Consider the following 13,664-nt stretch of genomic DNA (forward strand, 5'->3'; position numbering starts at 1 on the left):
GATGTTCACAGAAGTTAAGCTAATATATGGCAAGACTGAAATCTGAGCCAAGGTCTGAGTGCAAACTCTGCAATAGCCAAATTTCTTCTATGGTACTTGCCAGAGAACTTATTTCTGAGAAATATAATTGCTCAATTCTCCAGGAAAAAATCATGGTAACTTTTGAAGGTAGCTATTGTTAGGTAACTGGTTTACCTTCTCCCTCTATAATTAGCCAACAAGAAAGGTTAGGAAGGTGGGTACCAATAAACACATTTGAATTTAGGGGACCTATAAACACATTTATTTTACAATTTCTTAGTTTGTGAACCACAGTAGTTATAATTTAATATGTAATTAGTAACAACGACTGTGCTAATTGTTCACAATAAAAGTTCCTTCCATGCTCTTTGTACACCCACATATTACACAGCTGCCACCCACAAGCTGAATAATATTCTTTGATAATCAACAAGTTATGAAATTTTACTTCCATTTTAATCCGGTAGATTTGCGTTTTGGGTTTAACTAATAGCTGTTCTATTTGTTAAATAATATTGATGCATCAAAACTAGTTTGCTATGACAGCAGTAATTGCGTCTAATAATATTTCCCTCAGTAGCATAATTTTAATATCAAAAAATTATTTAGTTATTGAGATGATTCCCAAGAACAATAAGCACTTCATTTATGTCTTGGTAGAGTTCATCTCAGCTGATGATTATCGATCATCTACCTGTGCCCCTTGTGTGCTAAAAGAATAAGACAATGATTCATTCAGATTCTATAAGTCTGAAAATCATCAGGGGTGATGGTTATGCATAAATGTAGATGAGACACGTTTATAGAGATGTGAATACAGTTTATGATCAGAGGAGATGGGAATGGTGGTATAGGAGTAACTGAATGGAGTTTCAGATGAAAAAGCATCCACACAAGTAGAGAAAGAAATTGACACAGTTGGCAGGCCTTTTAAGAACCGGAGTAGGAGGAAATGGGTTAATTACAAGGTGGTAGATATTAACAATAATTGTCAGGGAATGAGGAGATTGGGTGATGACTGGAAGTATTGTCAGTGGAGCAGAATGGAATGAGGGTCAGGCAGAGAATGCTGATCAACCAGGATTTACCTAACAGAGGAGCTAATAAAAATCTCACAAACCTGTAAGGTAGTAACAGGAAGTAGGAAGACCAAAGAATATTTCCAGAACGCTCTATTCCAAGGATTAGTTAAGGATAATGGTGAATTAATCACAGAGGAGCCAGAATTTAGGTACCACTGGTGCTAGATTCAGATTAAGAATGCCAAAAAACGGCACACTTTATAGTTGAGTTAGGGAATTAGCTTCATCTGGTTAGTATTATTCTGAAAATCACCTCCCAAGCTATACATCAGCTCATGACAACAAGGGAATGGTTCAGTCTAACTAGCCACACACTTAGCTTTGCAACTATTTCAAATGCCACTTGCTATGTTTGCATGCTTACATTAAAAAATAAAGAAAACGCCACCCATGAATGTGAAGACTGATGTAGTTTTTCTTGCTACTGGCAGCAAACTTGTGTTTTTAGAATTTTGCCATCTTGGCACCCTCACATAATATGGTCTGTGAGGCAGTGAGACTGCAGAGTAGAAAGAGCACTGGGCCTTGGGCCATCTGTCTTCATCTGGCTGTTCCTCCATTGACTAGTGATCATCAGTTGCTTAAAGTCTCTGAGCCTCAGTTTCCTCATCTGTGAAAGGAGGGAACTGTACACATGCTCTGAAATTCCTCTGTCTTCACTTTTTCTCTTCTTACCCTCATTATTACTCAAGAGGATGTGTACTTCTTTTCCAAGACTAACATTTCGACTCTTGTTTCTAATTCCATTCTGCTTCTACCTGACTCTTGGCCAATCAATCTCCTCCTCTCTCTTTTTCAAAATGTCACACATCTCTTTTACAGTTTCCTTCTCCTGAGTGTAAAACAAAACTGACATCTCCCTTGTTCCAAGAGAACTCTCTACCTCTGGTCACACCATGCTTGTTCTTTTTTTCTTTGCTTTGTCAAACTTGAAAGAACCATTTAAGTTAGCTGCTTTCCCCTCCCCACTATTTACTCACATCTTAACTCTCTGCAGTCTAAATTTGGTCCTCCCTCCCATGTGTCTTCTTGGGGGACACTGATAAGAACCAAGCCTTTTCTTAGCCATCCTCCTCCTTGACCCTTCTACCACACTGTTTGTTCCTGAGTCATCCTCCACTTTGAAAATGGTCTTATTTGGCTTTCAAAACACCACATGCTCCTGGTTCTCCACCTACTCTGATAAACTTTTCTCATCTTTTTTGTCAACACTACCCAAGAGTCTATCCATGTCTTGATTCTTTTAACTTTTTTCTCCCTTGGTAACCATTTCTACATCCAAGATTTTAATTTCTGTGTGTGTGTGTGTGTGTGTGTGTGTGTGTGTGTGTATGTATGTATGTGTGTGTGTGTATATGTGTGTATGTGTGTGTGTGTGTATGTATGTATGTATATATATCCCTCAAATTAAAATTTTTTTTAATGTTTATTTATTTTTGAGTAAGAGAGAGAGACAGAGTGCAAGCAGGGGAGAGGAACAGAGACAGGGAGACACAGAATCTGAAGCAGGCCCGAAGCGAGGCTTGAACCCACGAACCAGGAGATCCTGACCTGAGCCAAAATCGGACACTCAACCAACTGAACCACCCAGATGCGCCAGCCCTCAGATTTTAAACTAACTTCAACGATGCGTTTGCAAATGACTACTGAAAATCTTGTGGATAGGGTCTTAGCAGGCCATGTTAATACATCTAAAATCAAATTTATTAATTTCTCCAATGAACCGAGAAATTCATGGCATCACTACCTATTTATCCATATTGGCAAAAATTCCCAGAGTTGCCCTAACCCCTCCTTGCCCTTAAATCCTCACACCTAATTACTCACTCTTCCTGTCTGTACATACAGTGTCCTGAGTCTAAATCCTATCACTTCACAACTAGCTTAGTTTTGCCCTTATCGTCTGTTAGCACTTTGGTAATAGACTCCTAATTGGTCTTCTATCCTCAGACTCTTAGAATGCCAATCAATCTGCACATTGCTGTTCTAAACAGTGCCAAAAAATACACAGATTATTTCACTGCCTCCCTAAAAACATGATTACAAACTTTTTGTGTTTTGGTTTTATGAATTATTTGCATTCATTTTCTTCATAAACATGCTATTTACCTCTTTTAAGATTGGGTCATGCTGTATAGACAAGTTTTCTCTAGTGATCCTGGCCGTGCACACAGCTACACTCCTCTGTTAGAGTGAACGTTCAATTATGTTTCTAGGGAGGTAATTGTTTAGGGAGACAGACGGGGGTTTGAATGATCTTGGTTTGGACCTCAGTCTGCTATACAAACATCCACTTTCTTGACTCTAGTAATAATAACAAACATTTACAGAGCATATGTTCTGTGCTAGGCACTTTTTAAAGTGTTATTTATTTATTTATTTATTGTAAAACTCTAAACAACTCTCTAAGAGAGAGACCTTATTATCATCATCCCCATTTCTCTGGGAAGGTAACAAGCTTAAAGAGAGTAATCTGTCCAAGATCACCTCGTTTGTAAATGGAAGAACTGGGATTTCAACACAGACATTTTAAGTCTAGAGCCTATGCTTTACTCCCCAGTATATGCCACCTTCACAGCAAGGATATATAGAGTATGTGTGCACTAAAACGTATGTAAAATTTCTGACACAAATTCAATACATGTCACCTAACTTCTCTCCTATATGTCAAAACCAAATGTTATTATGTTTTAAAAATTTTAAAGGTTTTCACATATGCATGTTTTGTCTAGAAAACCAGATGGAATTTCGAAGTTTCCTGACAAGTTTTATTTTTTGCATTCTCCAGAAGAATTCAAAACAGTGCCTTGCACATTGTCAGTCCTCAACTAATGTTTGTTGACTGAAGAGTGAAGGAATAAAGGTTTGTTTTATTTGCACTGAATGAAATTTAGCTTTCTCAGAATTCATCGTTCTTCCATTCTTTGTGCAAAGAAGAGAATAAAAGACACTGTATATATGTATATATATGTATATATAAATATACTTATAAATATATTTATATGAATATATAAAATACATATAAATATATTTTGTATCTATAAGTGATAGATGGAGAGATGGATAAAGGCTTTGAAATGTGTTATCCATTCTCCTCTTCCCATTGTTTGTAAGATGGCACCTTTCTCTAGAAGTAAATGGTAGGAAATCATGGATTCTTAGGATTCATGCACCTTTGGAGCTGGGCGAGATCCAAAATTAAATTGCACAAAATCACTGTTGGTATTGCTTTAAAAAAGATGGCAAGCGGTGTCAAGAGGATAAAGGTGGCATTATTGTAGTGGATTTGAAAATAAAGGGCAATTTCTGTCTGTTTCCAAAGATCTGGGCAAAGAATATAAATCCTTTTTTTTTCCCTGTAGTTTTAAGTTTCTGGAACTTTTCCTAAAGAAAGTGAATGCATTTCATTCCATTGTTGCTTTGAGACGCTGTTGTCTTTTAGCGCCAATACTTAAGAAAAAGTTAAATATCTAGTTTGTTTAATAATATCAATTATATTTTTTCACATAAGGTTGTTTTTCCCCTCTATTCTAGTATTTTCTATCAAGAAGGGGTACTCTGAGTTTCTTTCTTTTTGTGTATAATTCCTAATGTTAAAGTAAACTTTTGAAGACAAAACGTCGCCAAATTTCAAAGTACATGTTAAGCATTTTCTAAATTTAAAGAATCTTTGGCCAAATTCCCATGACTAGGAGAATTAGAAGATTAGATAATTAGGGAAAATAGTTACTGAAACATTTTGCTCAAAGTGCTACAATGCTCTCAATCTGTCATTGCAAATGACAAGGGAACAGTTAAGTAAAAGAAAATTTGGTTGATACATTGTGCAAGACTACAGACCAAAGGCAAATTCAGCATAGATTACTTTACTTTACTTTAACACCATCAATTTCATGGGAATGGTAGAGGCTAGCAGTTCTCTACCACCAAGAATAAAATAATAAAATTCTGGTCTAAATTTTTAGAAAAAGAGATTTACAGAGAAGACTATAATGTGGAACCTTCTTGGGGAATTAATGAGAAAGGACAGTAGTCTAATTTTCAGAAAGAGATCAAGTACACTTCCTGTCTTAAATTAGGGGATACATTGGGTAAGTCCTTTCTGAGATGGCGAATTTCAGAAGTCTCCCACTTATAAACCAAATGCCTTTTAGAAGTTTGTTTCTAAGATGGCCGTTGGGAGTATACATGATGCATGTGTAATCAGAGAAACAATAAATACACATGGAGGTCTGTGGTAGCCTGTCCTAAACCGCCCTGCCACTGTTCTTTGCACACAAGTTCTTGTTCTTTTTAGAATGGACTGTGACATTTTCTTGAATCTTGGATTTCTTGGAAAAGCTATGCATGTACAACATTTTGCAAATAATTTCAGAAAGTTTATAAAATCTGTGAATCTGCTTTGAAGTATGTAATTTTCCTGATTCTGAACCTGAATTTTTCTGTGAAAAGAGCTAAATCCTTTTCCAGAGCATCCTTAATGCTGCCCAACTTGCTGGAACTCTGACAATTATCTGTCCTATTAGTACTTGAAAATATACCTTGGGTGTAGAATCAGTTTGAGGCCTCACATAAAAGCATGGACTTTCAAACTATTTTTCAATAGTTCTTATAATAGCTCTTACAAATACTGTCAAGTATTTTTACATAGTTTAATTCATTTAATTCTCACAATAACCATCTGAACTGTGACTATTTTCGATAGGTAAAATTAAGTCTTGGGGAGAGTAATGCACTTTTTATTTTTCAAATTCATAAAGTAAGTGACTGAAAATTGTAGACTTAAAAATTTTTTTTATTGTTTATTTATTTTTGAGAGAGAGAGAGAGAGAGAGAGAGAGAGAGAGAGAGGAGGAGCAGAGAGAGAGGGAGACAGAGAATCTGAAGCAGGTTCCATACTCTGAGCTGTCAGCACAGAGCCCGATGCAGGGCTCGAACTCACAAGCCGCTAGATCATGACCTGAGCTGAAGTTGGACGCTTAACTGATTGAGCCACCCAAGTGCCCCAGATTGTGGAATTTTAAAAAAACTTTATTTATTTATTTTGAGACAGAGAGACAAGAGAGCATGCACCAGCATGGGTAGAGGCAGAGAGAGAGAATACCAAGCACATCCCATGCTGTCAGCACAGAGCCCAACATGGAGCTTGATCTCACATGAGATCATGACCTGAGCCGAAATCAAGAGTCTGACACGTAACTGACTGAGCCACCTCGGCACCCCTGATAATTGTGGAATTTTGCATCCAAGTTATCTGACTCTACTCACATATTCCCCATGTTCTGCAATGGATTAACATCACAGTTGCAGACTTATATTTAGAGTCATGTATCTGTCCTTAGAATACTTTATTACTGCCATTTCTTGCAATTGCCCAATCCTTCAACTATTTTTGAATTCTAGGTAAGACTTCTGTAATTAGCACCTTTGCTCACCACTCATCTTTCAAGTTCAAATGCTAGTTCCCAAACCCTACAAAAATTTTCCTCTGCAAATAATCCCTATTCGCTTTTGTTAACTATCATTTGCAGTATTATTTGTAATGATAAATGTTTTCCCCATTTGGCTAGAATGGTTAGCCAGGAGTTATCTCTTCTGAGCTTGCTTGGGGAATCTGTGAGCACCTACTGATTCACTATGCCCTACATATTTAACTCTTAGTAGAAGGGCAGATGTCCTGATGTCCTGATAAAAAACAAAGGGGAGTAGGGGCACCTGGGTGGCTCAGTCAGTTAAGTGTCTGACTCTTGATTTTGGCTCAGGGAATGATCTCACAGTTCGTGGGGTCAAGCTCCACATCGGGCTCAGTGCTAACAGCACAGAGTCCACTTGGGATTCTCTTTTTTCCTTTCTCTCTCTGGTCCTCCCCTGTTGTGTGCGTGCTCTCTCTTTGTCAAATAAATAAACATTAAAAAAAAACAAAAACGAAGGAGAGTTAACTCAGGATAGCAATCACTGTTCCTGAATTCTCTGAATCAGTTAAGACTCACCTTCATAAGTTGCGCGCTGTCTCTTTATCAAATCGACAGTTCAAAACTTTTACTTACATATTGAAATGCTCAGCGAAGATCAGGTTGGTGGAAGTACCAGTGATCGTTGTCAGTCCACCGATGGTGGAAGAGTAAGCAATACACAAGCACATAAGTTTACACATCATGTGGTCCTTCTTTGTTCGATACTTGGCTCCTGTGCCTGAATTCTGTTCAACAGAAAATAGTTTACACATCACGTGGTCCTCTTCTATTTGTCTTCTGCGCCACCAACATTTAATCATTTTCAAGTCATCTTTACAAAAGAGAAAAAGGCGGCCTTCTTAACCTTCTTCTCGATCAAACCACTGCCCTACCTCACTTTCATTTTCACAGCCGAACTACTCAAAAGAGCTGTCTACATCCACTGACTGTATTCTTACTCACGCCAATCTGGCTTCCATCTCTTCAGTCCACCCCAAGTGTGCTTGCTGTGATTATCAATAGCCTCCACATTACTAAACTCAACAGATACTTTTCAGTCTCAGTTTTGTAGACCTCTCAACAGGACCTGAAAGAGTTAATCGCTTCTTCCCGCTTGAAAACTCTTCTTAGGGCTTCTGTGGTATCTCACTCTTCTGGGTTTTCTCCTACATCTCTGCTTGTTTCTCTGTCTCCCTTGTCAGTTCATTTTCCCTCATCTTTCCTTAAAACTGGAATTTCTTGAAAACTATGTCATGGGCACCTGTCTCTTTTCACTGCAATGTTTATCCTTAGGAAATCTCATATATTTTCACTGGTTTAATGAATATCGATACACCAGACCATCAATTCTGTTCTTCAGCCCAGACTTCTCCTTTTAGACCTACATACCCACTTAACTGTTTAACATAATTTGAATGTCTTAAATAAAACCTCAATCCCAAAATGTTCAAAACCAAACTCACCATTTCCTTCCTCAAATGTAGTTCTTCTTCAGGATCACCTAATTAATCTGGTAGTATCATCATCATTATAATTACAAATACTTATAGTGTGCTTAGTGTACAATAAACACCGTTCTAAGTTAAAATTAAATAAACAACTTAATCCACTTTATTCTTACAACACAATGAGGTTAGCGCTATTATCCCATTTTACACATGAAGACATGAGATAAAGTTAAGTGGCTCGCCCAAGGTCGCATAGTCTGAAAATGGCACACTTGGATTTTAAAGCCGTGTAGTCTTGTTTTACAATTCATAACCTCAGCCACTACACTATATTGCTTGTCCTCCTTGAAAACATTCTCTTCCTCACCCTCCCAAATCATGTCAATTTTATCTACTTAAATATGTCTGGACTCTTTCGTGTTCATCTCCACTACTATCACTTTGGTATAAATCAAATCTGATTTGGGCTACTGCAATAGCCTCCTTATGGGTATTTATCTATCAAGTCTTGCCTATTTGAGACCTGTCCCACACATTTCAGCCTTAAAAAAATATAGATGTATTTTTAAAATATGCAAATAGAGGAATCTCCCTATTCCATACAGATAGGTATGCTATCTGTGATATACGCACTGAAAGATCTTTGGGAGAAATCACAGAAAGGAAATATTTTCTATTCACTGAAAACCATCATGGATGTGGGAATGACTTAGCATTGTAGGGTCTGGTGCATTGATTGTAATTTGCCTCTTACCTTCTAATTAACTTAAAAGTTAGCCCTCTGGGTATCTACTCTTCACCTAAAATAATTTGTAAGTGTCTCCTTTTGTCTAATATTTCCTACATTTCCTACATGGAAATGATGCGTATTTTCCACGATAAAAGCTGCCATTGAAAATTTGAAAAATAAATGGTATGTAAATAAAATGGCAAAATATCTTTAAAAATTATTATAGTGGTACAAATGAAATTTAGGGCTTAAAAATGATCTATTTTGTTACAGACAAGACCAAAGAGAAACCAGAAAGTGATATATAATTTGGATACAATTAAACTGATAATAAGAATGGAAACTTAAAGATGTAATGTGTATAATAATTCTCACTGACACATTAAAACTTTCAAAATTATAAAAAACACTTTCAAAACTACAAAGAAAAAAACTGGATTTCATATAAAAGCTGAACTGCAAATATATGCATATATAGGTGTTTATATACGTATATAAAGCACAATGACTAAAATGCATTGGCTGATATAAAATTTTAAAAATCAAAATAGGAAAATACTAATATATTCACCATGTTTTATCCTTTATGGACTTCCCATACTTTTCCCTCTGTATAGACCTTTAAAACATACATTAATGCTACTGCAGATAAGGTGATATTTATGCAAATATCATGGACAATTTAGAAACATTAAAAATTCAAGTTAAATTTAAAATCTGCAATAAATTGTAACACTAATACCTCATAATACATGTTAAGGTTTAAGTGCAGGTGTTGGGAGGTGGGATGGGGTGCAACAATTCTGTTATCATCCAGTAAATATGAACCCCATGCAGTCAGCTCTATTGTTTGAGTTTGTTTTTGTTTTTTGTTTGTTTTTTTTGTTGTTGTTTTTGGCTTAGGTCATGTGATTACTGGGTCGAATTTATTGAGGAGATGATGTTATAGTAAGAGGTAAAGACTGAGGTCCAGAGAGACAGTAGTGGAGGTCAGTGGGCAGAAAACTAGAGCTGTTCTTAAAAAAATTCTTTTGAATTTAAATTCAAGGTAGTTAACATACAGTATAGTCTTGGCTTCAGAAGTAGAACCCAGTGATTCATCTCTTCCATATGACGCCTAGTGCTCATCGTGAAAAGTGCCCTCCTAATTCCCATCACCCATTAACCCATCCTCCCACCCACGTCCCCTCCAGCAACCCTCAGTTTGTTCTCCATATTTAAGAGTCTCTTATGGATACATCCCTTAAGAAAGCCTGAGACAAGCCATTAATTGAGCCAACTATTGGTACAGAAACTACAAAAACAATGGAAAGGAGAGTCCTCAGCAGGTTAGTCTTTTGCTGAAGACAGTGGTTTCAACCTGAGACCAAGGGTTGACCAAAGGGCTCAAAAGAGATTTGTAATAAGTCATTTGGACTAGAAAGTCAAGAGCATGTGTTTGCAGATATGAGGACAATAAAATAAGCACTACATTCTTCCATAAGTAGATGAGGAATTTGGTGTGTGTGTCTGTGTGTGTGTGTGTGTGTGTGTGTGCATGCATGTGTGTGTTTGGTGTACTTTCTCCTAAGAGTTTGGGAGGGAAAAATGATTCCTATGCAAAGAAAAGAAGAGATGCAAAACATCTAGAGGGGTGAAGCTGGAGACAGTCAGGGATAACATGGCCAGAGAAGACTTCCTGTGCTAAGAAGACCAAAGGACATTGCCACGGACATACTGTGAATGGGAAAGTGCTTGCTTTATAATGTTTCATGATGGGGGATTTACGTGAATTTAAATATTCAGAATAAAGTAATTTTTATAATAAAAATATATCCACATACACATAATGCCTAGGAATAGCCCAAAATGAAAAATGTCAAAATATTAACAATAGAATTGGGGGTATCTTCTGTCTTCTTGATATTTTTTGTATCTTCTACAATCATAAAAGAGTTTTCCCAATATATAAAAGAATTGTAGTCTATTAGTGCAGACAAGTATTTAGAGATTACGTGGTACATTTTTCAGAAGACCAAAATTCATTTTTAAATCTACACCTAAGACTTTATACTTAATTACATTTCATATTGCTTTTATCATAGCAATTGTAATCTGTTTTTATTCAATCCCAATTGTTTGTTATTTCACACAAATATGACATCTAAGACCTTGTGAATGTACCTTCTACAAATTCTTCCAAGTGACAGACAAATTTTGTCTAAGACATGACCAAATGTCAATCCCATGACATCATCACATGGGTGGTGCTCAAGGGACATTTCAGAACAGAAATCTTGCAGGTCCAGATATAACTCACTATTGCCACCTGGTGGCTGTGACTGGAGATTCCAGGGGCATGTTAAACATTTCCTTCCAATCTTCCTTACTAAAAATGCATACATGAACCAGCATAGGCTAAACCAGTGGTCTTCAATCATGTGCATAATAATTCACTGGGGTGAGAGTGGTAAGAAAATGTTAGGGTGTCCATTTACATTTAAATAATTATTGATGGCTAATTGTACAAAATCTTAGTTCTAGCTAATCATTTTCTGCTTGCTGAAGACAGCCAGTTTAAAATCTTCTAGCTCTTTTTGGGTATTTATTTGCACTTATCTTAAAAATATCCATAGGATATAATATATTTATTTCGCAGTTGTTGGCATTACAATTAAATTTCTACTATGTTAGACGATGGGAATTTTGCTTTCTTTCATGGACTTGACCACTGAACACACTCACACTTTTCACGTCCCCATTATCCTCCCATTATGATGACTACATGATAATTTAGAGCAGAATTCAATGTTCAGAATGCTGCCTAGGGTAGAGATGTATGAACATCTGAGCAATACGACCTATATTACTTTTCCTGTTTTGTACTTTTTCTACCCCTCCTTGTTTGCTTAATTTTCTAAGTTTTGCTTAGTTTTCTAAATAACCACCACTAAATGGCCCCAACCATTCTGTGGTTGTTTAAATCTTCTCTCAGAACAATCAAACAACATACTTAGCCTACACCAAGTATTCTACCAATTTCACTGTCTTAGAGCACTTCTTTCAGAGGCCTTCCTAACCTTTTCTAAGTCCAGTCCTTTTCTTCTCTACATCTGCAAAGATCTACCTAGACTTTAGTCTATCCTCTTGCTTCTATCCATAATTTGACTGGATATTGATTTCAAGATTGAAAATAAATGTTATGCAGAATGTTGAAGGCATTTTTCCCTACTGTTTGAATTTCTAATGTTGCTATAGAGAAGTTTTTAGCCATTCATGTTTTTGATCCTTTTTAATGAACCAGTTTTTCCCTTTTCCTGATAACTTTTAGGATCTTCCCTTTTTTTCATAATATCCTGAAATATCAATAACCTTCTCAGTGTGAGTGTGTTTCATCTCTTATGTTGGCACTCAGTGGGAGTATTAATCATAAAAATTATATTCTTCCACTATGGAAATTTTCTTCAACTTTTGATTAGTCTTCACTCAGTATTCTCTATTCTGTTTCTGAAATTTCCTATTATTCTCTTCTCTTGTTTCATTCTATTTTTTTCTACTAAATTTTCTATTTATGATGTAATTTCATATTTTTAAATTACATTTTATATATTTTATATTTTATTTATGTTCACATTTTATTTTTTGTCTTCTTGTTCCTCTTTTAACGAATTCCATTCATGGATAAATTCCTAGAAACATACATTATACCAATACTGAATCATGATGAAATAGAAAATGTCAACACACTGATTACTAGCAAGGCGATTGAGTCAGTAATCCAAAATCTCTCAACAAAAAAAGTCCAGGACTAGATGGCTTCTTCATTGGTGAAGTCTACCAAACATTCAAAGAATAATTAATATCAATCTTACTCAAACTTCCAAAAAATAGAAGAGGAAGGACTCTTCCAAACTCATTTTATGAGGCCAGCATTAATTACCATGATACGAAGACCATTCAAGGACACTACAAAAAAAGATAATTACGTGCCACTATCCCTGATGAACATATATGCAAAAATCCTCAACAAAATCATAGCAAGCCAAATTCAATACATTGAATACATTAAAAGGATCATATACCATTATTAAATGAAAATATTCTAGCGATACAAGGCTGATTCAACATCTGCAGCTTGTCAATGTGATAAACCTCATTAACAAAATGAAGGATAAAAATATCATATTGATAGATGCAGTAAAAGTGTTTAACAAAATTCAGCCATCATTTATGATAAAAACTCTCAATAAAGTGAGTACAGAGGAAATGTACCTCAACATAAGAAAGGCCATATATGACAAGCCCACTGCTAATAACATACTCAATGGTGAAAAGCTGAAAGTCTTTCTTTTATGATCAGAAACAAAACAAGGATGCCCACTCACCACATCTATTCTACAGAGTATTGGAAGTCCTAGCTAGAACAAAAAACAAAAAAACAGAATAAAACAACAAGAGCAACAAAACAGAAAAGAAAGAAAGAAAGAAAGAAAGAAAGAAAGAAAGAAAGAAAGAAAGAAAATCCAAATTGGAAAGAAAGAAGTAAAACTGTCACTGTTTGTAATGAAATGATATTATATATAGAAAACTCTAAACACTTCATGAAAAAAACTGTTAGAACTAATAAAAAAATTCAGTAACATTGCAGCAAACAAAATCCATATGCAAAATCTGTTGCATTTCTATACACTAAAATGAGCTGTCAGGAGAAGCAGAAAACTATTCCATTTATAATTACACAAAATAATAAAATATCTAGAAATAAATTTAACCAAGGATGAAAAAGACCTGTATATTGAAAACTAGAAGACATTAATGAAGAAATTGAAAAAGACACAAATGGAAAGACATTCCATGCTTACAGATTAGAAGAATCAATATTGTTAAAATTGATACTACTCAAAAGCAATCTGTAGTATCCAAACTACCCAAAGCAATCTACAGATTTGAT

At 35.7% G+C, this 13,664-nt stretch overlaps 1 protein-coding gene across 5 annotated transcripts in view; it reads right to left on the reverse strand.

Moving 5' to 3' along the window:
- SLC13A1 (solute carrier family 13 member 1) overlaps positions 1–13,664 on the reverse strand; it is a 142,699-nt gene that overhangs the window by 68,851 nt on the left and 60,184 nt on the right. For all 5 annotated transcript variants that reach the window (XM_019825748.2, XM_019825750.3, XM_019825749.2 and 2 more), the window contains exon 7: positions 7,151–7,302. In XM_019825748.2, the coding sequence (XP_019681307.2) occupies positions 7,151–7,302 (152 nt within the window). The remainder of the gene's footprint in view (positions 1–7,150; positions 7,303–13,664) is intronic.

Source organism: Felis catus, chromosome A2 (assembly GCF_018350175.1).
Source record: "Felis catus isolate Fca126 chromosome A2, F.catus_Fca126_mat1.0, whole genome shotgun sequence".
NCBI classification, from domain to species: Eukaryota; Metazoa; Chordata; class Mammalia; order Carnivora; family Felidae; genus Felis; species Felis catus.